Source organism: Pipistrellus kuhlii, unplaced genomic scaffold, assembly GCF_014108245.1.
Source record: "Pipistrellus kuhlii isolate mPipKuh1 unplaced genomic scaffold, mPipKuh1.p scaffold_m20_p_2, whole genome shotgun sequence".
NCBI lineage: Eukaryota > Metazoa > Chordata > Mammalia > Chiroptera > Vespertilionidae > Pipistrellus > Pipistrellus kuhlii.
This window is the reverse complement of record NW_023425515.1, coordinates 93,549,239-93,574,787: the sequence shown is the minus strand read 5'-3', so window position 1 is coordinate 93,574,787 and position 25,549 is coordinate 93,549,239. Positions and strand designations below refer to the sequence as shown.

The window sequence follows — 25,549 nt, the reverse complement described above, 5'->3', positions numbered from 1 at the left end:
TAAGTACATTTTGCCTGAATCAAGCTTCGGGGTTTATGAGTCAGAAATTGGTAGTAAAATATCAGTTTTATTTATAAGAAGATGATCACCATACACATCCAGAACAAACTAGAAAACCTTCCCTCCCCAAAAAGCAGACATAATTCTTTCCCCCTTGCGTGAAGCATTTTATCCATTACTCCCATTTTTTATAAGTGGATATTTAATAAATACTAAATTTTTTGTTGCTGCTTTCTCTTTATTCCCAGAGCATATTCCCTGCTCAGCACCCAATTCATTTTACTGTTTTATTATTAGTGGTTTACAAACCACTTCCCCCACCACACTCATTAGGGCCATGTGTTTACCCTATGTTTTTCCATCACCATAGAAGATTAGGCTGGAAGGGGCCGTAGTCCATTTAGACCAGGGATCTCAAACTTTTCTTTAACAGTAGGATCTTTCTCCAAGCCTGATACATGGCATGAAGCAGCGATGATGCTCATGTGCAGAGAGTCATTCAAAGCAGGCCTGGACCCCAGCTGGTCTGGTGGGCATGTGAGCGCTATTAGTGCTTTCGACTGTCTTCTCAGAGTGCTCTCAGTCTGGATTTCCACTCGACTTTCCCTGCTGGCTTTTCTCAATGCATATCACAAATATTAAACAGATTTTAAAAATCAGTTGACACAGCTAGGAGACTGAATACTATGTAATTTTTGCTTCTGCTCACACCGCCCTGAAACCCTGGCATAGGACCTTGGGACATAATTTAAAACCAATGATTTAGGCCAATTCACTCATTTTAGAGATGAAACTTGGAAGATTAAATGATTTATTACAAATCACAGACATAGTCTAACAAACCTCTGAAGCCAAGAGAATATGTTAGAATGCCCTGGCTGGTGTTAGCTGCCCTGTCCTGTCCACCTCAGTCAACAAAAATGTTTACTGAGTTAAATTTGGTGACAGGAAGTGCTTCCTTTTCCCTGTGTCATAAAAAAGCCTAATGCAGACTAATGTATTTAACTTATTTACTACTATAAAATGATGAAATCAACATGGACCGCATGTTATGATGGGGACTTGTTTATGTAATCTGGTTTTACAGAATAGGGTATAAGGTGTTCTTCCGTTCTTAAAACAAAAGACAAAGACAAAAAACAGATGACTTTGACAAGTTGCATTTCATGGTTCAAGAAGGTTTAAACAAGGAGAGGGGTTGCCATTAGGCAATATTCTGGCTCAGGGCCTGCAGGAAGCAATGCTATGAACAGAAAGAGGCCAAACACACACGTCCATCATTTCTGGCATATGTGGGGACCCAGCCACCAAACTTCAAAAGTGCTTCAGAGCCCAGAGTGTCTGGTGCAGCTATGGGTCTTTTCCTGGCTGTTTATGGCTTAACTCATGTGAACTGGCCAACATCAGGTGTCACGCAGCCCTGTCTGATATGAAACACATGTCTACAGAGGTAGAAAGAAAGGCCCAGCACAGGCCAACCCTGACTCAGTCACGACACAATTAAGGGGAAAAGAGCTGCCGACGCGACTCTCGCCCTTCTTGTGTCTCTCTCAGGTCCTGCCAACAATGAGCCGCTTGTTTCTCTTATTTCCCAGAAACCCTATTAGCCATCCAACAAGGTCAGCAAAAAAAGAGCAGCTTTTCACTTCAGGGTGCATTTGGTTCCAAAAATCTGTAAAGTATTAAACCAAGAAGTTGCACTATCCCAACTTCACACTGAGCCCTTTATTCCAATTCTGGGTGAGAATAGCTGTAAGGAAATTTCTCACCGGCTCAAGTGATAAGGACCAGAGTCCTAGGGCATGTGTGCATTCAGGCTGAGGGCATCAAGCTTGAAAACATTTCCAGGTGCCCCAAACTTAACAGGTGGACCTTTGGTTTTCCAGATGCCCACAGCTCTCTGGTTTTAAATTTGTAATCCAAGCTGCATTTACTTCACAGAAAACCTTGAATTTTCAGGACCAGGAAATAAATTTCCTGCTTGCTATCCTGTCTGCCCATCCTAGCAGCAATGTAGTCGACAAGCCAGTACGCCAGTGTATGGATATCTGGGCGACTCTGCTCTCTTAGGTGTAAGGATGTCAATGCCTGCATCACGGGTTTTCATGTTTCCCAGCAAATGCATTACCTAAAATGTATATTTTATTGGTGTTTAAAGGATTTAGACATCAGCTGTCATCATTGCAATATATCCAGAACAAGCTAGAAAAAAAATCTTATCTTTCTGGCACATTGATTTCTTCTGCATCCTTTTGCTACAATGAAATCGTATTTCTTCCACCTAAAGCAACACCATCTGATTTCAGGGATATCTCCAGATTTATCAGAAGCACATTAATGAAGTGAGGGCATTTAGGCAAATAATGACCCAACTTGGAAAAAAAGAGGAAATTGGGAGGCTCGCAGTACTGCTTCACAAAGTTATCTTTGTGTCTTTGAATTTAATGCCACGGCCTGGCAACAGCAGCAAAACCAAAACTGTTTTATTATCTTCAGACAATAGGTATACTTTACTCCAGCAGGAAATGGAAACTCTGATTCATGCACTTATTTTCATTAGTCAGAAGAGAGTTTACTGGAGCTTTTTATTGGTTAGCTTTCCTGAATAGTATTAAAGCTACTCCAGGTGCAACGTGTGGCAACCCAAGCTAAACATCAAAAAATGAAACCACAGCTGTTTTCCACAAGAAGCGGAGAAAAATTTGCCATTGTGGGTCACTAGTTTTTAATCTGTTTTCTTTTCATAACATGCCATTTTTGTAAACACTAATCAAAGAGCTCATGCACCAGACGCTCTAAGAGACAAAGGGCTTGAATGGTTTATGAAAGAAAACATGCAATTAGGAATCAAGGAAAAATTATCAGCTTTACATGAAGTTACAGCAAATAAAAGTAAGAGCCATTGTTCAGCTATCAAACAACAAAGATGTGATGTATTTTGCATTGGGCCAGGACCACTGTGTAGTGAAAATGAAACAAGAATTAAATTAGGGGGTGCGGGATTCTGGTAAAACGACACATCAAGTCTTGGGAATTTGTGCATATATGCATTTTGAGGGCTGAGCCCCTAGATCTATCTAATAGTGACCCCAAAAGGTTAATTGCCTTTGAAATGAAAAAGCATCAAAATATTAATAATGGTGTTTGGATGCTAGGACTATATAGGATTTTTTTCTTTTTGATGATCCTTCTATAGTTCATTTAACTATTTGCTCACCAAGTATCTGCTGAGCCCCAAATAGGTGCAAGGCACTGCTTCTAGGTGCTAGAGATACTAATGAACAAGACAGAAGGGTCCTGGCGTTTTGGAAGCTGTGGTCTAATGGGAGACAGACCATAGCAAACATAGAGTCTAATTCTAGGGCTAAGGGCTTTGAACAAACAAATGTGGAACTACTTTAGGCCTGGAAGTTAAAGGAAGACTTCTCTGAGGAGGTGATGTGTGATCTAAAATAATCTGAATAAAGTGCAGAAATCAGTGTGGGGGCCAGTCTTAGCTGAGGAATAATAAGTGCAAAGGTCCTAAGGAGGGAAGCTGCCTGACCTGTGGGCTTGGAGTAACTACAAGACAGGCTAGCCCACGTGGCTGGGGGCAAAGGGTAAGGGACCAGGGCCTGCAGGGCCTCATGGCTTAGGTGAGCACAGCAGTTGGCTCTGTTCCGGAGTACAGCAATCTCCTTTTGGCTCACTGCTCAGACTACATGGGAAACACCAGAGTATTTCATACACTATGGTAAGATAAAAAACTCTGAAGAAAATGCAGAGAAAGAGGAACTGTCTGTGAACAGTGTCCCTTCAGCCTGTGAGGTGGTTCAGGGTCCTCTTTCAGGAAGAAAGGAAAAAGGGGGTCAGGGAAGTGGGGGAAGCCAAAGCAGCTCTGCTTTGAAACGCTGGAACGGAGATTCAGGTACGAAGCAAAATAAAAGAAAAAACCTATACCTCTAAATTTGATTTGGAAAGTTGTGTCAAATGGGTTCTATTCTTAACAAAAATGAAACAAAACACACAACAAAAAAGCTACAACACTGGGCATTGTCAAATTTATCCTTGAAGCACCCTGGGCATGGGGTGGAATTTGTTCTGGTCTTCTAGAATGCTGGCTAGTGCTCCCAGACCACATCCTCACTCGTGTTTAGGGAGGTTATAGAAAAACTCTAAAATTCCTGGAGGTCACTATCAGAGGATGCTTTCTGAGGACTGACTCCTAGACACCAGTGTATAAATCATTTATAGGAAATTAGAAGGAGAACTCCTTCTTAGGCACTTACACCTGGCAAACCTTGCCCACAAATCTCTGACTCCCTATTACTGAACATGCTGCCCTCTCCGCAGGAGTCCCCAGGTCTCAAAGCCAAATCTCCAGGTACTTTTAGTAACCACAGAGGGCCCATGGTATGCATGTTTCTCCTTGGCTAATAAAATAATACAATTCCCAGCCACAGTCTTCCTTTACCCCAATTTAACTCAATTATTTTATATATCCTTTTGAATTATGTGTTTTGTAAGTAGCAAGAATATAAAATAAATGGGTGGAAGCATCAGTTTCATTTTAAAACTATATCTCTGTGTATAAAGCTACACAGACATATTATTTTATTTGTCCAATTAAATACTGTTCTGGGAAACTTAACTGAGTGTGCTGAAAATGCCATTTGCCATCATCCCAAGGAGAAGGTTTGCATGATCCGAGGACATCTCTGGCAGAGAGACCTGGTGGCCCAAGAAGTTTTCCTCATATCACATTGTCTTTATGGGACATGCTAGTTAGAGCCAGTTGACCCAGGCAAACTCTGTCTCCCAATTCTCCACCTTCTGCAGACACAACCTTAACCAAGTGATCAAAGCCAACGTCACCCAGCCTGGACCAACCTGACAGCATGCACACTCAGCAGAACACACACCACCTCTGAGGTATTCCTGCCAAGGATGCATAACCTAAGTCATGAGGAAACACCAGACAAACCCAAATTAAAAACAATTGCCAGGCCTGTATGGCTCAGTGGTTGAGCATCGACCCATGAACTAATAGTTAAAAGTGTGAGCTCTGAAGCAGCTAAATGAAAGTCTTCGGAACCAGGACTAAATTAGTCACATCAAATATTGTTTTACTTTATTTTTCTCCAGCTCTGCAAATATTTAACTCTTGGCAAAATTGCAAACTCACAACTCACTCTTCACTTGTGTCTGAGAAATATAATACTGGAAAGGAAAAGGATGAAAATAATATGGAATGAAATGCATAACATGTAGTACTGGGAAGCAAAAAAAAATTCAAATGAAACTTCCATTTATGGCTTAGTCAAAAACATATGGAGAAAACAGAGTTAGTGGGAGAGCTAGGTGCTTGGTTAGAAATGTATTTTTTGAAGCAACCTTAAATCATTTTTTCTAAACAAATCCCTCCCCCAACACACACATAGTGCATCTGCAAACAATTATTTGTTTAGTTCCATAGAAGTGAACCATGTCAAAATTTAATTTTATAGGAATAATTATGCTTTGCTAACAAACATCCCAAAGAAACTGGAAAAAATGAGGGAATTAAAAGAAAGCACAAAAATTTTATATACAAGAATTTTGCTATAACATCAATTATAATGGTAAAATATAGAATCAGCTTATATGTCTCTCAGTAGAAGAAATGGTTGGATAAATTATGGTAGAGCCACATAATAGAATATTTACAGCCATTAACAATATATAATGTTTATAAACAAAAATCTTCCTAAGTCCATTAATAACTTTAAAAAGCAAAGAAATCAAAAAATGAGAATCTAGTCTGTACATATCAAAATTAGTTGGTTTGGCTCAGCTTTGGCCTGTGGATTGAAGGGTCCTGGGTTCAATTCTGGTCCAGGGCACATGCTCTTGGGTTCCATCCCAAGTAGAGGGTGTGCAGGAGGCACCCAGTCAATTGTTTTCTCTCATCATTGATGTTTCTATTTCTCTTTCTCCCTTCCTCTCTGAAGTCAGTAAAAATATATATTTAAAAATGTAAAAAAAGAAAAGAAGAAAGAATTCTAAAGACTAAAAAGCGTGATCATGGACATTACTGGCCAGAGTAGGGGGAAGAAGCACTTTGTCCCACTGATGGTAGGGGTAGGAGTATAACTTAGTGTAACCATTTTGGAGGGAAGTGGAACATCTTTTACAACTTCAAATACATATACTCTTTGACTCAGGAATTCCATTACTGAAAATTTTCCTTTACATAAACAGCATATAAGAACTTATGTATAGGGATGCACTCTGTAGCATTTTTAATAATAGCTAACAATCAGAAAAGAACCTAAATATCTACCATAAGGGACAGGATAAATAAATTACGGTACATCAATAGAGTGAACTATTATATATTGTTAACAAAGAATAATATATCTACAAGTCCTAATTTAGAAAATTCTCTATGATATATTAAGTTGTAAAAAGACAACTTATATATTCAAGCATGCATGTGTATATAGAATATTTCTAGAATCTCACTCAGGGAGCTGGTAGCAGTGTTTCTCTGGGGAGGGAAGAAAGGCTGAAGGTTCTAAAAAATTTTTGACAAAATCCAACACCCTTTCTTGATTAAAAATCTCAGCAAGGTGGGAATAGCAAGATCATATCTCAACATAATAAAAGCCACATATGACAAACCTATAGCCAACATCATACTCAATAGGCAAAAACTAAAACCATTTCCCTTAAGAACAGGAACAAGACAGGGATGTCCACTCTCACTACTTCTCACCACTCCTATTCAACATAGTGCTGGAAATACTTACTAGCCATTGCAATCAGACAAGAAGAAGAAATAAAAGGCATCCAAATTGAAAAATAAGAAATAAAACTGTCCTTATTTGCAGATGACATGATACTGTTCATAGAAAACCCTAAAGATTCCATCAAAAAATTATTAGACTTCAAAAATGAATTCGACAATGTAGCAGGATACAAAATTAATGCCAAGAAATCTATGGAACGTCTATACACCAATAATGAACTTATAGAAAGAGACTAAAAAAGCAATCCCAATTACCATAGCACCAAAAAAACTAAGATACCTAGAAATAAACTTAACTAAAAAGGTAAAAGACCTAGGCACGGAAAACTACAGCACTGTTATTGAAATGGAAAGATGCTTCATGATACATGATACATGAGTGGGGGGATGGTGAGGGGAGGAGACTACAAAAAAAAAAAAAAGAAAAAGAAAAAAAGGACTGTAGAGGCCTTTCCAACAATTTTTACTTACATTTGTATTGAAAAAAGGCAAATATATGAGAAAATGTTAGTATGTTTTTGAATGGTCAGATTAGTGTTTTATATTTTTCTCGATTTTTTGCTGATCAGCATTTTCTACAAAGACCAAACAGTAATTACCGTATTTTTCGGACCATAAGACACTCGGGACCATAAGACAGTTTTTAGAGAAAGGAAATGAAGAAAAAAAGATTCTGAAACAAATAGTGTCCTAAAATATTTTATGTGCATTAAAACCCAACATCACAGTCATAAACACATGTAATCAACCCTGTAAAGTAAACAGCAGCATTTAGAACCATTTTAGAGCCGGGCAAGCACACAGAGACCACACAGATCCGGGCAAGTAAAAAAAACTTTTTTTTTTTTTAAAGTATATGTGTAGGCTATATTTGGACCATAAGACGCAGGGACTTTTTCCCCCCACTTCTGGGGGGAAAAAAAGTGGGTCTTATGGTCCGAAAAATACGGTACATAACATGGGGAAAGAAGATTCTTGAATCTTGCTGCCTAAGAATACGTTTAGAATCTTATTTTTTCTTTTTTCTTTTTCTTTTTCTTTTTTTTTTTTTTTTCCTAAAAGCAGGAAGATGGGTTATCTCCCTCTCTTCAGCACTTAATGAGGTGCTGAAAGACTATGAAGGCTTTTGTTTTCCTGGTTTCTTTTATGGTGTTATTTTGCTGACCCCATCAAAATTACTCAGAGTCCAGCATTGCGGAACAGCTGTCCCTGACCACCAGCAACTGCAAGACACCAGGGAATAAATTTAGACTTCCAGAAAGGAAGACAAGATCAATCTTCCAGCTGAATAGGCTGGGAGAGGTGGTGGTCAAGACACAGGTGGATAGCATCACCAGGGGGTCCCAACGAGGAGATCAAAGTGTCCAAATGCCACTCTGCACTAATCAGTTTGGAACAAGTGATCAAATGACAAACCATCCCAGAATTCCTCTGCCTCACGTTAGGCAAAATGCGCCACAGCAAGTAAGCTTCCAAGGGCACACTACTGGAAGTCAGGCAGCACTATCTTTAAAACCCTCTGCAACAGAGGCCCACAGGTTGGTGAAAAGAACAGACTCCACTAAAAATAATTAAAAATGAAGGTAGTGTGGACAAAGAAGTGACTAAGGAAAAGCTTGACCTGCCTCCATCTCCTTCCTAATAGGCTCTGATCTCCTTTAGGGCATGGGCGCCCTTTGGAACTTTAGGCCTGCATGACTGAACTTCCAACCAGCTCTCAGGAAGCCACTTTAAAGGCAGGCTCGCACAGTTACCTGTGAATTTAAACAATACAGTTCAATAATCTGAATCCGAAAGCGAACGTTTCACTGAGCTTTTGAAGTTCACTTGGTATGATTGGGATCAAACTTTCTGGAAAATGGTGTCAGCGTTCACAGACCCAATGTTCTTGTGTACACTAAAGCTGACAAGTGCCAAAATGACAAATATTGATGCCACATTAATTTCTATTTTGGACAAAGAAGTTAATCAAAAGGTTGGTAGGCATCCTTGGAGTTCTCTTCAGCTAACTGCTTAAAGACTAAACATCTGAGTCAGTTTCTGCCATTTCTTATGATAGCATTCTCCACTCATGGTGCTAAAACACACAATTCTATTGTGGTTCCTACACCTGGCTGACGGCCAGAGTCATCTGGGCACATGAAACAGCACCCATTCCTAGACCCCACCCTACACTGTCTGAATCAGGCTTTCCCAGGGTGGGGCCCAGGCAGTCTACCTCCTAGCAGCAGCCCATGACTGTCCTTCGGGGAGCAATCAGACTGCTGGGTTCTGAAGGTGTGTGTCTGACAAATGTCCCCTCGGATACAACTAGTGCTGGCCATGGATCCCACCTGAAGGAACACTGATCTTAGAGACTAAAAAATGACTTGGCCACAAGCAGACTGTGTTGACTCTCGAGGTTTGACAATTCAAAGTTCTGTCCGTATTGCTCACGGGGGAGTGGGGTGGAGGGGCCAGAGCTTTCTTCCCAACATTGCATCCTCCTCTCCCACCATAAAAACCACACCAAGATTATCTTTTTCTTCTTCTAGCTATCATAAAAGAGACATAATCACATTACAGAAAAAAATAAAGGAAATCACCCCCAATCTAAAAGTCTTACTATACTATACTATTGGCATTTAAAATGCACACCTGATTTACTTAATACATTTATTTTACAAAATGGTAGAATACCTTTATTCTAGCTGTGCTACATAATGCCCTTGGCCAGAAGCTAGAAATACAGAGATGGAGAGCAAAATCCTGTGGGAAGAAAATCCAAGCAAAGTCTTTTTATAAAAAGTAAAATTATAATCATGGCATAAGCCCTTTACCTGCTTTTTAAAATTAGACTGACATAATTTTTTTGTGCCACAAAATCCTTATAGCTATTTTTTAAAAATAAATCTTTATTGTTTAGATTATAACAAATGTGTTCCTCTCCTCCCCCACTCAATTGCTCCCCTCCACCACGTTCCCTCCCCACCCTCTGCCTTTTCCCCACCCCCCATTGTCCTCATCCATAGGTGCACAGTTTTTGTTGGTCTCTTCCCGCACGCCCCATTCCCCTTTTCCCCCCGAGAATCATCAGTCCACTCCCCTTCCATACCTCTGATTCTATTATATTCACCAGTTAATATTGTTCATCAGATATTTTAATTCCCTTGGTTTTTTGTTTCACTTGATAGTTATGTATTTGTTGTTCATAATTTTTATCTTTATCTTCTTCCTCTTCCTAAATAACCCCCTTCAGCAATTCATATAATTCTGGTTTGGCAGTGATGAACTCCTTTAGCTTTTTTTTGTTTGTGAAGCTCTTTATCTGGCCTTCGATTCTGAGTGATAGCTTTGCTGGGTAGATTATCTTTGGCTGTAGGTTCTTACTATTCATCACCTTGAATATTTCTTGCCATTCCCATCTGGCCTGCATGGTTTCTGTTGAGAAATCAGCTGACAATCGTATAGGTGCTCCTTTATAGGAGCTTTGCTCTTGCTGCTTTCAATATTCTCTCTTTGTCTTTTGCTCTTGGAATTTTAATAATGATGTGTCTTGGTGTGGTCCTCTTTGGATTCCTTTTGTTTGGGGTTCTGTGTGCTTCCTATTGTAAGTCTAATTCTTTCACCAGATGGGGGAAGTTTTCTGTCATAATTTCTTCAAATATGCTTTCGGTATCTTGCTCTCTCTCTTCTTCTGGGACCCCCATAATTCTGATGTTGGTATGCTTGAAGTTGTCCCAGAGGTTTCTTACACTGTCTTCAACTTTCTGGATTCTCTTATCTTCTTGCTTCTGCAGAGGAGTGTCCTCTGGCTCTTTGTGTTCTAAATCTTTGTCTTGATTCTTGCATTCTTCCATTCTGTTTTTAGGACACTGTGTAATATTTTTTTATTTCAGAGAATGTATTCTTTATTTCTAGTTGACCCCTTTTTATTTCTAGTTGATCCCTTTTCATATCCTCATAGGCCTCATTTATTTTATCGGCCTTTTTTAGGAAATTCTTGAAAAACCTTGTAACTGTAGTTTTGAACTCAATGTCCATTCTTTTCTTTTCTTCCATCTCCTTCCTTTGTGTCCTGTCTCTTGCCTGCATTTTAGTTGTTTCCCTGATTTGATGAATAGTTTTGTGTGCTAGGTGTTCTGGTAGAGCCCAGTAGCACAGTCTTTCCAGTTACCTGTGGTGGACAGTCTTGGTGTAGCCCTTTGTGGGCTGTGTGTGCAGTCTTGTTGTTAAGCCTTGCTTATTGTTGGCATCACTGGGAAGCGTTGATCTCCAAGCCAATTGGCTGTGAGGATCAGCAGTGTCTCAGCTAGGAGGGCTTCTGTACTCCGCTTGGATGGGGCGGAGTCTCGGGGTGGCACAGACAAGCTTTGGTTCCCTGTCAGTCTCTCCTTAGGAAAGTCCTATTCGTGGTGAGTTTCACAAGATTGGTTGCAGGCGCGCACACCTCTTTGGTAAAGGCACAGATAAGCTTTGGATTCCGGTCAGTCCCTCCTTAGAGAAAGCCAGCCTCTGGGAGAGCTTCTGTGCTCAGCTTGGTTGGGGAAGAGTCTCAGGGTGGTACAGACAAGCTTTGGTTTCCCGCCGTCTCCTCCCCAAGTCCCGCAGTAATGGCCTCTGGCTTCACATACCTCCGAGAGATCTCTGCCCGCTGCCTGCCAGACCGGCCTCTCCCTGACTGGGGCCATCTATCAGAGCAATAGCGTGATTCTGTTTTCCTCTCGAACAAGAAAGCCAGCCGCGCGTTAGCTGTCTGCCTTCTCTGTGTGCCTGGAGTAAGCCAGCAGGGAACTCGGCCCACCCTCTCCAAGCGCCAGGAGTAAGCCAGCAGAGAACTCTGCAGCCGCCTTTTCTCATGCACAGTTCTCTGCACCTTCACAGTTTCTGAGGGTCAGCGTACCTTCTCTCTCCTTCCCAGATGGCAGAGCCTCCTCCCAGCTAGCTGTCCAGTGCTTCAGGGCAATGCCTCCCCTGTTTTCCAGTTCTAAATTCAAAATTGTTGGGGTAGGCTGCATTCGGATGTCTACCCTAGGCTGCCATCTTGGTTTCTTTCTATAGCTATTATTTTAATAGTAAAAATATATATTTATTTTTGCATTGCAGGCATTTAATGAGAGGGTGGCTACATTATAAATAATACATCTTTGTGTACATACTTCCAAAGTATTCACCTAGCATTTGACATAAAAATTTTATCTTGAAGAATATCTTCATAGGAAAATTGCGGCATCAGTTTTCATGAGTCTTGAAACTTGTTAACAAATGAAGGTTTTCTACCTAAATTCCTAAATTTATAAAATTAAATCTACAAGTCTTTATACCTAATCTTAATACAATACCTAAACTTAATATATCAAGATAAATGAAAACTTATCTAAATAAAAAATTCATGCACATTAAGATAAATAAAACATGCCATGACAAAACAAGGTTAATTTCTTTATATATTATTTTATTGCACAACAGGAACTGAATCAGGCCCTGGCTAGGTAGCTCCGTTGATTAGAGTGTCGTCCTGATATGCCAAAGTTTCAGTTTTGTTCCCAAGTCAGAACACACACAGGAGTCAACCAACAAATGTAAAAGTAAGTGGAATAACAAATCAATGTTTTCCACTCTTCCTTCCACTCTCCCTGAAATCAATCAACCAATCAATTGTTTTTAAAAAGAGGAATTAAATTAGTTGATAATTTGTTTTCATTTCACAAATTCCTTAAAAGCTTTAAAAGAAAGAAATGGTAATGAATCTCCTTTTGGGAAACCCAAAGAGCAGTCTACAATAATGATGACTCAGTGGAGTAAATTTTGACAATAGATGGCTTCCACCAAATCTATCTAAGAAGAAATTATAATATTGATTTTCCATAGAATTTAGGGAAAAAATGTTCCTTTTTCTTCTAATCAAGGGGGGGGGGGGGGGGGGGGGGGAGGAAGTTTTTGCACCTGTAACTAATACATACTAATATTGAATATATACTACAAATGAAAAATTAAATTTAAAAAAAAACCCTTTTACCAGAACACTTTTCCTCTTTCCCATACCCACCAGTCTTCCTTCCTTTCCATAAACACTCACTTTCCACCATCCCAATCCTACCAGTCCCTCATCATCTACACCCTCCCCCATAAAGTCTGAAAGTTGACAGTATATCTTTGGGTTTGAGTGTGCATGTGCTAGTGCACTTTAGGCTAATTTATACTGCAGAAACCACAACGTTCAAAAATTAGTGAGAAGATCAGAGCTAGAAAAAAACACAGTAGCCAGATGTGTCTGCCATGAACTCACCACATAAAATTGACAAGGAAAAAAGACAGGAAAAGAAATAGATATCCTACATAAAAACCTTCCACATACTTTAAGCAATGCCAGGCTATTTTATTTGCTTTTGATAAAATTGTTATGTGTCTCTGTATACTTCCTAAAGAGAAGAATGAGCCAACTTAGCAAGTGGGCACAGACAATTTTCTTTCCATCTTATCTTGAAAAGTATGCCTTACAAAAAACCACACAACCAAAAAAACATGCATATATTTGTAATTTGAAGTACATAAGAAGATAGGCCTGAGGGACATCAACTCTGGCCTAGGGGATGGCACACCTTCAAAGAGAGGAAGTGTGTGAGCACACACATGATTTTTTAAAAATTCCAATAATTTAAAAAAAACATGTTGGCTGCACTTAACCAAAAGTTTCTAAACTGGCTAGAGATGGCCATCTGGTAAAAGTTTTATACAATCTTTACTTTTTGTCCTGTCTAGGAGAACATTGGTGGCCCCAGCCAGGGCCTTACTTGAGCAAAGAGACCATTAACATGTGACAGGAGCCCAGCACATGGTTTATGACTGCTAGGATTATCTCCAAAAAGGCAAAATTGTATGTGACTTTTCTTGGCAAAAAGATGAAGTTTTTGTTTTGTTTTTTAAGATTTAAAAAAAAAATTGATTTGTTTATTTTTGTTTTCAAAAACGAGGAGAGTGAGAGAGAGAGAGAGAAACATTTATGTGAGAACAAAACATTGATAGGCTGCCTCCTGCACACCCCATACTGGATATAGAACTGCAATCCAGGCATGTGTCCTGATCTGGAATCAAACTCACAAGCCTTCACTGCACATGACGATGCTCAACCAACTGAGCCATTATGGTCAAGACTTGGCAAAAACATTTTAAAAGATGGGGATGTGTTGTCCCAGCCAAGCTAGTAATGGGCAGAGTTCAAATTCTGACAGTCTGACCCCCAACTTCATGTACCCAACTTACAGAAAAAAAAATTGTTGAGAAATTTATTTATCTAAATCACTGATTATATCACAACTAGAGAAATATATATGAATGGTACGAATTCTATCATCTGATGGTAATATTATTAACTATATTTCTACATCATTTTCACACATAAATACCTCCTGGTGAAGGGATGTGTCATTTGTTATCTTTTTTGTCAGCTATATTCCATGAAAAGATCAAACTTCTAGATTCAAGGAGGAGGAAGAGAAAAAGGTAGAGGAGAAGTGGGAGAGGGAGGATATGTTCTGTTCAAAAGGTAAAAGAAAAAAAAATGCAGTTGATGTAAAACAGACATAAAATTTTGATCTTATGTTTCTATATTCTAATATATATGGCATAGGTTATATCTATATATAAAAAAGCCTAAGCGACTGAACAACTAAAGAATTGGTCGACTGGTCACTATGATGTGCACTGATGTTCAACACCGGAGCTGCCCCCTGGTGGTCAGTGTGCTCCCATAACTGGAGCGCCGCCATTCAGCTGACTGCCCTGCCCAGTCCTGCCAGCCCACCAGTCCGGAGGCAGCTCCTCACTCCCTCAGTAGTCCTGCAGGTCCAATCTCTGGAGAATGGGACAGGGACATATGCTGACAGCACCATCCTCCTCTAGGAATTCAGCCTCAGGCACCAGGGCTGCTTCCCCTCCCTAGATGCTAACACAAGGAAGAAACAACATAAAAGCAGCTGCCAGGTGGCTCCAGACAAGTGTCATGAACATCAGCAGGATGGGTCTGTATCCCAGGCTGGCAAGGGCATCCCACCACCTCTCGACCAATCATGTTTCAGCTCCCCTGCCCCCTCCTCAGGTTAGGTGCCAGATACAGGGCTCATGACTGGCAAGTGCTGCTGTGGCAGCACTAGCCTCTCCTGATCGGGACTGACTGTGTGCAAGCCTGTTACAGGTGCAGCAGGGCCAGGATGAGTGGGAGCAGCAGGCAGGAGTGGCAGGCGGAGTTGGGCTGTGGGGTTTGGGCCCAATCCCCACAGGCCACCATAAGGGACCCCACCTGTGCATGAATTCACGCACCTCTAGTCCTATCTAATAAAGAGGGAATATGCTAATTGACCATTATGCCCTCACAAAGATGACAGCACCCACAGCCAATAAGGAGGAAATATGCTAATTGACTGTTAAACCCTCAAATATGGTGGTGCCCACAGCCAAAAGATGGTGGCGCCCAGTCCCCTCAGCCCCGCTGGGGCAGCAGGCGCAGCATGGCTGGGCCCATCCCCAGGCGGGTCTGACTGCTCCACACGCCTGCCTCCAGAGTCCCCAGTTCCCTCAGTCCCCCAGCTCCCAGGACCAGCCCAAAGCACAGGCAAGCCTCAGGTCTCGGCTGACCCAAGGTGCAGGCAAGCATCGGATGTCAGCTGCCCAGCTGCCTAGGGCCAGCCCGAGGTACAGGCAAGCTTCAGGTGCCAGCTGCCCAGCCATCCTGGGCCGCCCAAGGCTCAGGTAACCAGGGCCGGCCAAGGCTTGAGCTGCCAGCAGTGGCAGCAGCAGAGATGTGATGGGGGCATTGCCTTCCCCTGATCACTGGGGCGCCTCCTGCCCCTGAGGGGCTCCTGGACTATGAGAGGGGGCAGGTTGGGTTGAGGGACCCCTTCTCTCCTCCTCCCCTGCCCCTACCCCCGCTCCAAGTGCATAAATTTTCATGCACCAGGCCTCTAGTATAATATATAAAAACACTGATATAGACCTATTATTCTAAATCTTAAAAGAGAGAGAAGGAAACAATCCATTCTTTATATATTTAAAGATTGATATCAAAAAGCATAAACTACAGGCAGACCTATAGCTTGAAATAAAATGTTCTGAGCAAATAATTTATTAAGACCATATTGTGACTCTAAATTGTCCCAATCTTTGGTGTTTACTTTGCATTTCCCAGTATATTTCCATCTCCAGGACACATCTGTGATTCTCAATGGGCTAACAGCACACTTTGTAATGACAAATATTGGCAATCCCCAGAAATGTGTATCATGAGTAATTTATTACCCCAAAATATTAGAAATCTGGAAAGGTATTTTATTCAACCACAGGTAAAGTTATTTCAGACATTCAGATTATAATTTCTTTAGATGTAGTTTATCATCAATTCAGGTGTGTATGCGCACGCGTGCATGTGTATAGGCAATACTCCCTATTTATACAATTTTTTAAAATTAACTGCAGTATTTAATGTACTAGTAACACACTAATATCTAAATATCTATCAGTTTGGGGGCTGAATTTTTCAACCAGGTCCATAAAAGATTTTTTTTTTCTATTATAGTGATTATAAAGTTAAGGTTAATACTTTATAATTGGTTTTTATAATATTCAATGAAAATTAAATTATTAAAGAAACCTTGAAACTACTCTAACTTTACCTAATATGTGGTTTCTTTACTGCATTTGGATCTCCTTTCTATGTGAGCTTTTATATATTGGGAATAAATGACTCGGGAAGTTTTGGCTTGCCACTGCTGGTAGAAGCATTGATACCATTTTCCTTGATCTGCCTTTTAGACAAGTAACAGAACAGAAGTTATCCCAATTAATTTGCTTTTTGGATATATTTTACATCTGCAAGCTTTAAAATGGTAGGTCCAAACTTCCTGCAAAAACAGACTGTATATTTACTTTTAGCTGACTTGGTTCTACTTAAGTTCATGCTCACTCTGGCTAAGCCAGGGTATGGGGGCAGGGTGTCTAGCAAAAGGACTTCCATACTGCCAATCCAGCAGGAACTTCTTTTTACTCCAAAGTTAACTGTTCTGTGTATAAAGCAGTATTAGATATTTGCTCTTAAATAGGTATGTTATCTGAAAATGGTACCATCTTTTAGGAAATTTTAAAACTGCCATCTTATTTTTAGCCTTTGGGAGAGAATGACTACAACAAAAGCTGATTAGTTCTGTTGCTACAATATATTAATTCACAACTGGTTATCTCTACTGGGCAGAATTTTAGTTTTCTGAAGTAAAGGAAATTAGCAGAAGATAAATTCTTCTCAAATATAAAATCATACTTAAACTTTCTAAATGAAATGGCAAGTGAGTCAATTATCCCAGAGCAGGTATAGGAGAAACCACCTGAAGGACATATAATGATAGAATGCATTCTAAAACCAAACCAACCTTGGTTCAACTCCAGCTCTGCTATCCGAAAGTGGTGACTTTGAGCAAGTTTCCTATCTACAAAAAAAAGAAGGGGTTCAAGACCAGAATTGTACCCTTTGGCAGTCTTCAGGGACCAAATTCACAGAAAGCGGCTAAGTGCCCTCCTCCTTGCTTTGGTCTGGATCACATGTGTCAAACACAAGGCCCGCGGGCCAAATCCGTCCCGCCAGGCCTTGCAATGTGGCCCGCACCGCGCTGTCATCACTGCACTCCGCTGCGTTTCCATCACAATGACAGTTTATGACTGTTCAGTAAACCATTCGGCCCGCGATTTAGGCTGGATTTTAGATTTTGGCCCCTTCTCTGACTGAGTTCGACACCCCTAGTCTGGATGAAGACAAGAGGCCTGTGTGATTTTTCAAAGAACTTCAAGAAAGGAAGTTGGAGGAGAGGCCAGACCAGTAGTGTAAACACTACCCTAGGGTGAACTGTAGCAAAGAAGACAAGTAAAAAAGGCAAAGGCGGTGGACAAGTAATGCAGCCAAAGTCAGGAAAAAATGCTCTCTCGGTGCACAAATGGGCACCACAGCAAGCAGAGCTGCTTCTGAACCCACATCCCCACGATGGAACACTGCATTCTACTCCAAGTCAAAGCATGGCTTACCGAGATTCGGCTGGGACACGGCCATGGGCCTCTGGGGCACTGGTGTGGAAGTGGCGGCAGGGTGAAGACTCATATGATTCAAGGGTTGATTCATCACCTTCCTAGGATCTTGCCATGTGGTGATTTTTTCTATGTGACTAAAAGAAGGAAAACAATTATCTTTTTAATTTTCAGTATCGTTATCTTTATCACCATCACCAATAACAGCGCAACAGTCCATGACTTTGGCTCTTCTTCCTTTAGGACCTGCTGCTGAGCAGCAGTTGACACACTGTACTTGGTTTCATCCATGGTCAGGTCACTTACCTAGCATCTCTGGGGCTACTCTGGGGATTTTGCAGAGACTCTCTGAACACAAGCCCATCACTAAGCTGTCCCAGATGCCCCTCTTAAAGGTAAAGCCTTACTGGGGACAGACAAACCCCAGCAGTCCTCACCACTGCCCAAGGAGCCTACATTCCCAGCTCCTCGGGGACATCATTGCTATCCAATTACTGGGACTCCATGGTGTGAGCTCCCGTCCAGAAGCAAGGCTGCCAACCCTCCCACACTCGCAAACTTACTTAATTAACACCACCTGTCTTCAGCCAAAGACCAGGTCTTTGAAACCAACCTCATAACACTGATCTTACTGCATCCTTACAAAGTAAGGCCTGTTCTGGGAGTGGCCAGGCCCGGAGCGGCCGGGCCCAGAGCAGCCGGGTCAGGTGTGGCCAGGCCCGGAGCAGCAGCAGCCAAGTCCAGAGCAACTAGGTCAGGAGCGGCAGTGACCAGACCCAGAGCAGCTGGTTGTGGAACGAACCAGAGCAACAGAGGCCAGTCCCGGAGCAGACAGGCCCGAAACAGCTCGCTCCTCGCCTGCCCCTGCCCCACGGCTGCCTCTCAGACATGGCTGGAAACTTTTGCGGGAACTTGAGGGTCTGCTGAATCAAGTGATGAAGGCTTAGATCTGGATGTGTTGAGTTAGTATAGCGCTGGGGTGTTGATCTGTGAGTGCCTTGGGTGGGGCCTGGATGATGCTGGTTGACCTATTTGGAAATGTCTTTTGTGTGAAGTGTATCATTGGGCATGTGGAGGTATTATTGATATGAGAAAATGCTAAGTAACTGATTTACTATCTGAAAAGGGATTTACTATCCGGGAAAGGGAGGGAGGAAGAGACTGAACATAAACTGTGCACCTATGGATGAGGGCAATGGGGGATGGGGAGGGGGTGGAGGGTGGGGTGGGAACCTGGTGGAGGGGGGAAGAAATGAGGAACCTTTGTAATAATATGAACAATAAAGATTGATTAAAAAACAAAACAAACAAAAAAACACACAAAGTAAGGCCTGTGAAATCCATCTTGGTGACACATTAAACCCTCGAGAGGCCTATGTTCTGCTGTGCACAGTCACAACTATATGGCTGAGCAAAGCAGCAGTAAGCACTAGGAAGTGCAGAAGGGCAGGGGCACCAGACTAAGGAGACACCTCGATGCTGAGGCACAGAGGCCTCTGAGGGAGAAAACATTAGACTGAGTTATATACAACTACCGCTGTTGTTATTGTGACCGTCCCAGAGAAAGCAGCACAACAAGCTTCTGCCCAGTTTCTGACATGTCCTTGGAAGGATGGACGGGCCGCTCTACCTAACTGGCTCCCAACCACGTCACAAGTTATTCTGGGTGCCTTGGTGCCTTATAGAAACTCCGCACCACTCCACGATTCCATCTTTTTTTAAGAGTTTATTACATTTTTATTTACAGATGAGCATATTCACAGCCCTTTTTTAGGTACTGTATCAGAGATTTTCTATATTTATCAGAGACAGAAAACTGATAGCAGAAACTGAATGCCAGCCCTTTGTTCTAGGCCTTACAATTGGCTGCACTCCCCAACACAGTTTGCAATGCCAACCCCCAGGCAATATTGACCCTGCTAGATGCACAGGGGGAAAAAGGTATTTTCTGTTCCTTGTTTCCACATTTATTTTTCACTTTTTTATTGATTTAGGAAAGGAAAGGGAGAGAGTTATAGAAACATCAATGATGAGAGAGAATCATTGGTCAGCTGCCTCCTGCTAGGGATCGAGCCTGCAACCTGGGCATGTGCCCTTGACCAGAATCCAACCCAGGACCCTTCAGTTTCCAGGCCAATGCTCTATCCACTGAGCCAAACCAGCTAGGGCTACATTTATTTTTATTTTAAAATATATTTTTAATTAATTTCCAAGAGGAAGGAAGAGGGAGAGAGAGATAGAAACATCAATGATGAGGGAGCATTGATCGGCTGCCTCCTGCATGTTCCCTACTGGGGATTGAGCCCACAACCCAGGCATGTGCTCCCCACTACCACTGAGCAATGGGCTAGGGCCTAGCCGCTAGGTTGTTTCCTCACAATTAAATGCTGCCACTGCCCCTGCTAAATCCTCTTCAGATTTCCCCATCCTAGACTGGAGGCTATTGCCTTGGGGAACTCATCCATTATCTTGATTGAAAAGTTGGATGTATCCCAAGAATACTTTAAATGAGTGTGAGTTTTTAAAAAAGGGTTGGGGGGAGGGGGAGGCGCCTGGGAAAAAAGGTGGGACTTCTGCATTTCAGTACTATGGGAGCCATTAGTAGTCTTTGAAGAAATCAATGATGATTTGGGAGTAATGAAGTGGCTCAGTTGGTTGGAATGGCATCCCCTACACCAAACAAAGGCTGTGTGTTGGATTCTAAGTCAGGGCATGTATGGGAGGCAACTGATAGATATTTTTCACACTGATGTTTCCCTCTCTCCCTCCCTCCCTTCCTCTCTCTCTCTAAAGTCATTTAAAATAGATATATAAATATCTTCGGGTGAGGATTTAAAAACAAAAAACAAAAACATCTTGTTAAGAAAATAAACAAATAGAGGGGGAAGAGACTGAACTAAAGAGATCAGAATCTATTACCTAAGCATAAAAAAATGAAAAAGGAACAATGGTTTTAGTTACACCTTCAGTTTAATAATGTTTAAATTCTGTTTAAAGCTTTTCATAAAATACTTTTGTCAACTTTAGGTTCTGTGGAAACTCATAGCCAGCCCAGGGGGAATGGGGAAGGAGGTGTATAACAGGCCTTTCGAGTGAGAAAGCAATTGATGAGGACGCCAAAGTTAACTAACTTGCTTTAACAAAGGAATTAGAGCTAAGAAACTCTTTAACTATTCCTTCAGGACCATACTATTAAAACTTGTTTCCCAAGGTACACAGATCCTGCATAAATACTTTCTACAGGGGAGCAATCATTTATCATGAGCCTTTCTTAGACCCTCTGATACCATGAATAATGATGCTGTTCGAGAACCAGTATAAACAAAGCCTGATAGGATGGACATGGAATGGTAGCAGACATTAAGGACACTACTGTGGTCAGACACACTCACTTACCAGTCAGCAGTAGAAATAATACAGGAGCTAGAGTGATACACTCCCAAATGCGGGCCCTCCATTCTGCCATTCTGAACAAGTGAGCTGTGAGTCAACAATATTGTAATAACTATGTATGGTGCCAAGTGGGTACTTGAAATATTGGGGGATAGGGAATGGCACTTTGTAAAGTTTATTATTGTCTAACCACTATGCTGTATACATGCAACTAATACAAAATAATATTCAATGTAAACTGTAACTGAAAAATAAAATACATTTTTTAAATAAAAAATAAAAAAACAAGTGGGCTGTGGCTCCAGGATCTGGGGAGAGCAGTGGTGGATGAGCCCAGCTGCCTAAGAACTGCCAGTGAGCCTGGCCAGCCTCCTCCCCCTGGGACAGACACTCTGGCTCTCATTCAGATAGGTCTGACCCCGAAGATGTACAATGCACCCATGGCTTCAGATGCCAGAACTCCCCCAGGACTGTGGGAGCCTCCACAGCCCACTCTTCAAACTCTACACTCAGCCAATGCTTTTAATAGGAGTTTTGTTCCCAGTGGATTTGTTAATTAAAAGTGTCACTCATAGTATTTTCCAAAGACTTGAGTACAAGAGGGAGCCTTTCTTAAGTGAGCAGTTCTCACTGCTCTGAAACAACTCTGCAAGCCACTCAAATTCTCAGCCACTACAGCCGGTGGACAGGACACCAGCTCTACCCTAAGGCTCAGCTTACATGATGATGTCCAGAGAGGCCCCTAGTCTGAATGCCAAATGGAAGGGCATTACTCACAAGTACTCATTAATGTATTGCTTATTATTTGACCTGAAAACTAAATTCTACAATGGTTCAAATAATTTAGTGTCCCTCACCTCAGTCCCAAACGTAGGATAAGCCATTCAGTCTTCCATGTGGCTATCTCATCTCAGCTCCCTCTCTGAGTTCTGAGTCATTTCCTTTCTCGTATTTGTCAGTGTAACCTTACTGCCTGCCAGGACCCACAGTTAACCAGATTAATCCCCACTCCGCTACTACTCCCACCTCTTTCCTGATTTCACTTCCTTGTCTACTGCAAGAAAATATCCCTATGCCATCGTTAAAAGTCTATTTCTCGTCAAAATATCTATTATAAAAACATACATTTAAGAAGATAGCAAACTTTTATGCTGATATATGCAACGGCTCACTGGTGCTTTATCTAAACTCTTCTGAGCTTACCAAGTTTTTAACAATGATTATCTATTGTTTTCATAACCAGTAAATCAAAAATAATTATAAAGTTACAAAATGGCAAAAGGAAAATGATGCATATCTGTCTTCACGTGGTCAAAGGGAAATTGAATCAGTTACCGACTCCATGTTGTTTATATAGAAAAAAGAGTACAGATCCTACAAGAAAGAATAACTGACACTCTCAGCACCCCCCAAAAAAGGTGTTGTTGGTTTTTTCCCCCTAGACCAGTGGTTGGCAAATGGTGGCTCGCGAGCCACGTATAGAAGGCTCTTTGGCCTCTTGAGTGTGGCTCTTCCACAAAACACCATGTACCGGAGTGCACGTACAATGCGATTGAAACTTCGTGGCCCATGCACAGAAGTCGGTTTTCGGCTCTCAAAAGAAATTTCAATCATTGTACTGTTGATATTTGGCTCTGTTGACTAATGAGTTTGCCGACCACTGCCCTAGACTACAAAAGAAAATGCCTGCACGGTTTCACAGAGGCCCTGGGTATGTGGTGGGAAAGGCGCCCATAACAAAGACAAGGGGATGGGATTTTCCTGTTCCTTTAAGAGTCTCTCTGACAACTACTTCCCAGGCTGATTTCTTCTTTCAGTCACAGAGAGAACAAAACAAATCCTGGTCTCCAGCCACATCAGGAGCAAGTGCTTGAACCCCGAGCAGGCCCAGAAGAGTTTCAGCCCTCAGGACCGGCAACTGTCCCGGGACAAGAAACGTAGGCACTTCTCTGGGAAGATATTTGACTGGACGGTGTAGCTAATGGGGAACTGTGTTGTGTGAAATAATTTTTCTTTCTTGGACTACTAATATGTTCTTCAATAAAGACAGAAACTTTATTTTATTAAGGAAATTCTGTTTGTGGTTAAAATGTCATTGAAATCAGCCCTACCAGGTTTGGCTCTGTGGATAGAGCATGGGCCCAGGACTGAAGGGTTCAATTCTGATCAAGGGCACACACCTCAATTGCAGGCTCAATCCCTGGCCCTGGTTGGGGCACGTGTGGGAGGCAGCCAATCAATGTGTTTCTCACATCGGCTGTTTCTCTGTGTCTCTCCCAATCCATTCCACCTTCTCAAAAACTCGATGGAAAATTATCTTTTGTGAGGATTTAACTAAACAAAAAAATCTCATTGAAATCAGCAGGGGAGGGGCCGGTATGACCATCTTTCCAGTCACCATTCCCCCTCTGCCTCATCCTCCCATTAGCCTCCAGGGGATGGTTAATTTAGATCAGTGGTTGGCAAACTCATTAGTCAGCAGAGCCAAATATCAACAGAACAACGACTGAAATTTCTTTTGAGAACCGAAAACCGACTTCTGCACATGGGCCACGAAGTTTCAATCACACTGTACGTGCGCATCTACCTGTGGTATTTTTGTGGAAGAGCCACACTCAAGGGACCAAAGAGACTCATGTGGCTCTCAAGCCACGGTTTGCCGACCACTTGACCTAGATGATCACAAAAGCCTCCAGTCTTCCTAGCTTTCCTCCCACCCTCCACCTAGAGTGTGTAGTACTTTTTTACTTCAGGGGAAAGGGGGCCAAGCCCCAGGAGTAACTTGGATCCACAGGCAGCCTCCTGTGAGACACTTTGGGTTCTAGAAAGACCACAGCCTTGGGCTCACTCACAACTGAGTTTTAATGCTAGCTCTGACCTTGTGTCACCTAACTAAGTCATTTAAGCCATCCTATTAGTTTTAGTGCCTGTATCCATGAAAGTAGGTAAAAAAAAAAAAAATAAAAATTAAAAAACAATTATAATAAATAATAAACACACTGGTTCCTTGTTGTGGAGGTAAAACAGGTCTGTTCTGGGAATCCACAGATTTCTAGACCAGTTCTCTAGGCTTCCCTTGCAGCATGGAAGGCAGCTGCCGCCTTCCCAGTGAAACTGGACAATCAATGGGTTCAAGCTACCTGTCACTACTTGAGCCAATTAAGCAGAGAGAGGATTGAATCACATATGAATTCTAGTAATGCTGGCATTATGGGGAGAGCAGCAGGTCATCTGCTCTACACCCCACCATAAGCCAGCTGCTTACATTGGGTTGGACAAAGACTACATAAGGATGTAGGCAAAAGGGGCAAATGGGCAGTTTACAAAGGGCTGAGGATCTTCAAATGGCTCAGTGATATGCAAGGACTGGCGTCTTCAAAGGGCTGGCGATTCTGGTTTCCGCAACAAGGTTGTTAATCTTTCCATGAGAATTGGCAGCTCCAAATGGGGAGGATGGGCTGGCTGCCTTTCCAGGTAAGTGCTGAGGTCCCGAGGTCCTGGGTGCAACTGCCAGCCAGGTAGAATGTGACTTCTTTATTCAGAATAAAACAATCGCAATTAACACAGCATGATTAATATTTCTTATTATAGCTGGCCCCCAATATTCTATTTCTGCCCCTAACACCAAGGCTGACAATGCTCAGCTCAAGTTTATTCAACAAGTGGGGATAGTATACCTACTGTGTGTGATATACGAGGTAAGTATAAAAAGGAAAAGCATTTTGTAAATGCAAAAAACCCTTACTAGCAGCAGAACCATTAAAGGCATAGATAAAATCTTATTTGTAAAACTAGAATCCACTGGCCTCTCAGAGCCCAGGAAAAGGCCTAGTATTTTGAATGAATTTACCCTCTACCAACTTCATGGAAGGAAGTCACATAACAAAGATTCTGAAATAGGAGGCCTATGTAATACATTTTGTATTGTTGGAAACGTACAAAAATAGGAATGATCATTTGTGGACTATATGAACAATGTAAACTGATGAACAAAAATAGAAACAGAGATAGAGAAGCATGGAACAGTCAAACTTGGGGGGGGGGGGGGGGCCTGAATCAAACAAAGGATTTTGTATGCATGCATATAAGCATAACCAATGAACACAGACAACAGTAGGGGGCGGTGAGGACATGTGCTGGCGTGGGGGGGGGGGGGTCAATGGGAGAAAAAAGAAAACATGTAATACTATATGTAATACTTCAAACAATAAAAAAAATAGGAATGGTTATAAGTGCTTAATTTTGAAAGAATTTAGAATTCTTAGCAACATAATCTGCTTATTTCTATGGGCAGAGATTTCACCTTCAAATATAAGCCTTTTTACTTCCCAACCTCTCCCCCGA

General features: G+C 41.7%; 1 protein-coding gene across 6 annotated transcripts in view; it reads right to left on the bottom strand.

Annotated features, from left to right (window-relative positions):
• Positions 1-25,549, bottom strand: part of WWTR1 (WW domain containing transcription regulator 1) — a 155,576-nt gene that overhangs the window by 45,672 nt on the left and 84,355 nt on the right. For all 6 annotated transcript variants that reach the window (XM_036447929.1, XM_045584094.1, XM_036447928.1 and 3 more), the window contains exon 3: positions 17,813-17,949. In XM_036447929.1, the coding sequence (XP_036303822.1) occupies positions 17,813-17,949 (137 nt within the window). The remainder of the gene's footprint in view (positions 1-17,812; positions 17,950-25,549) is intronic.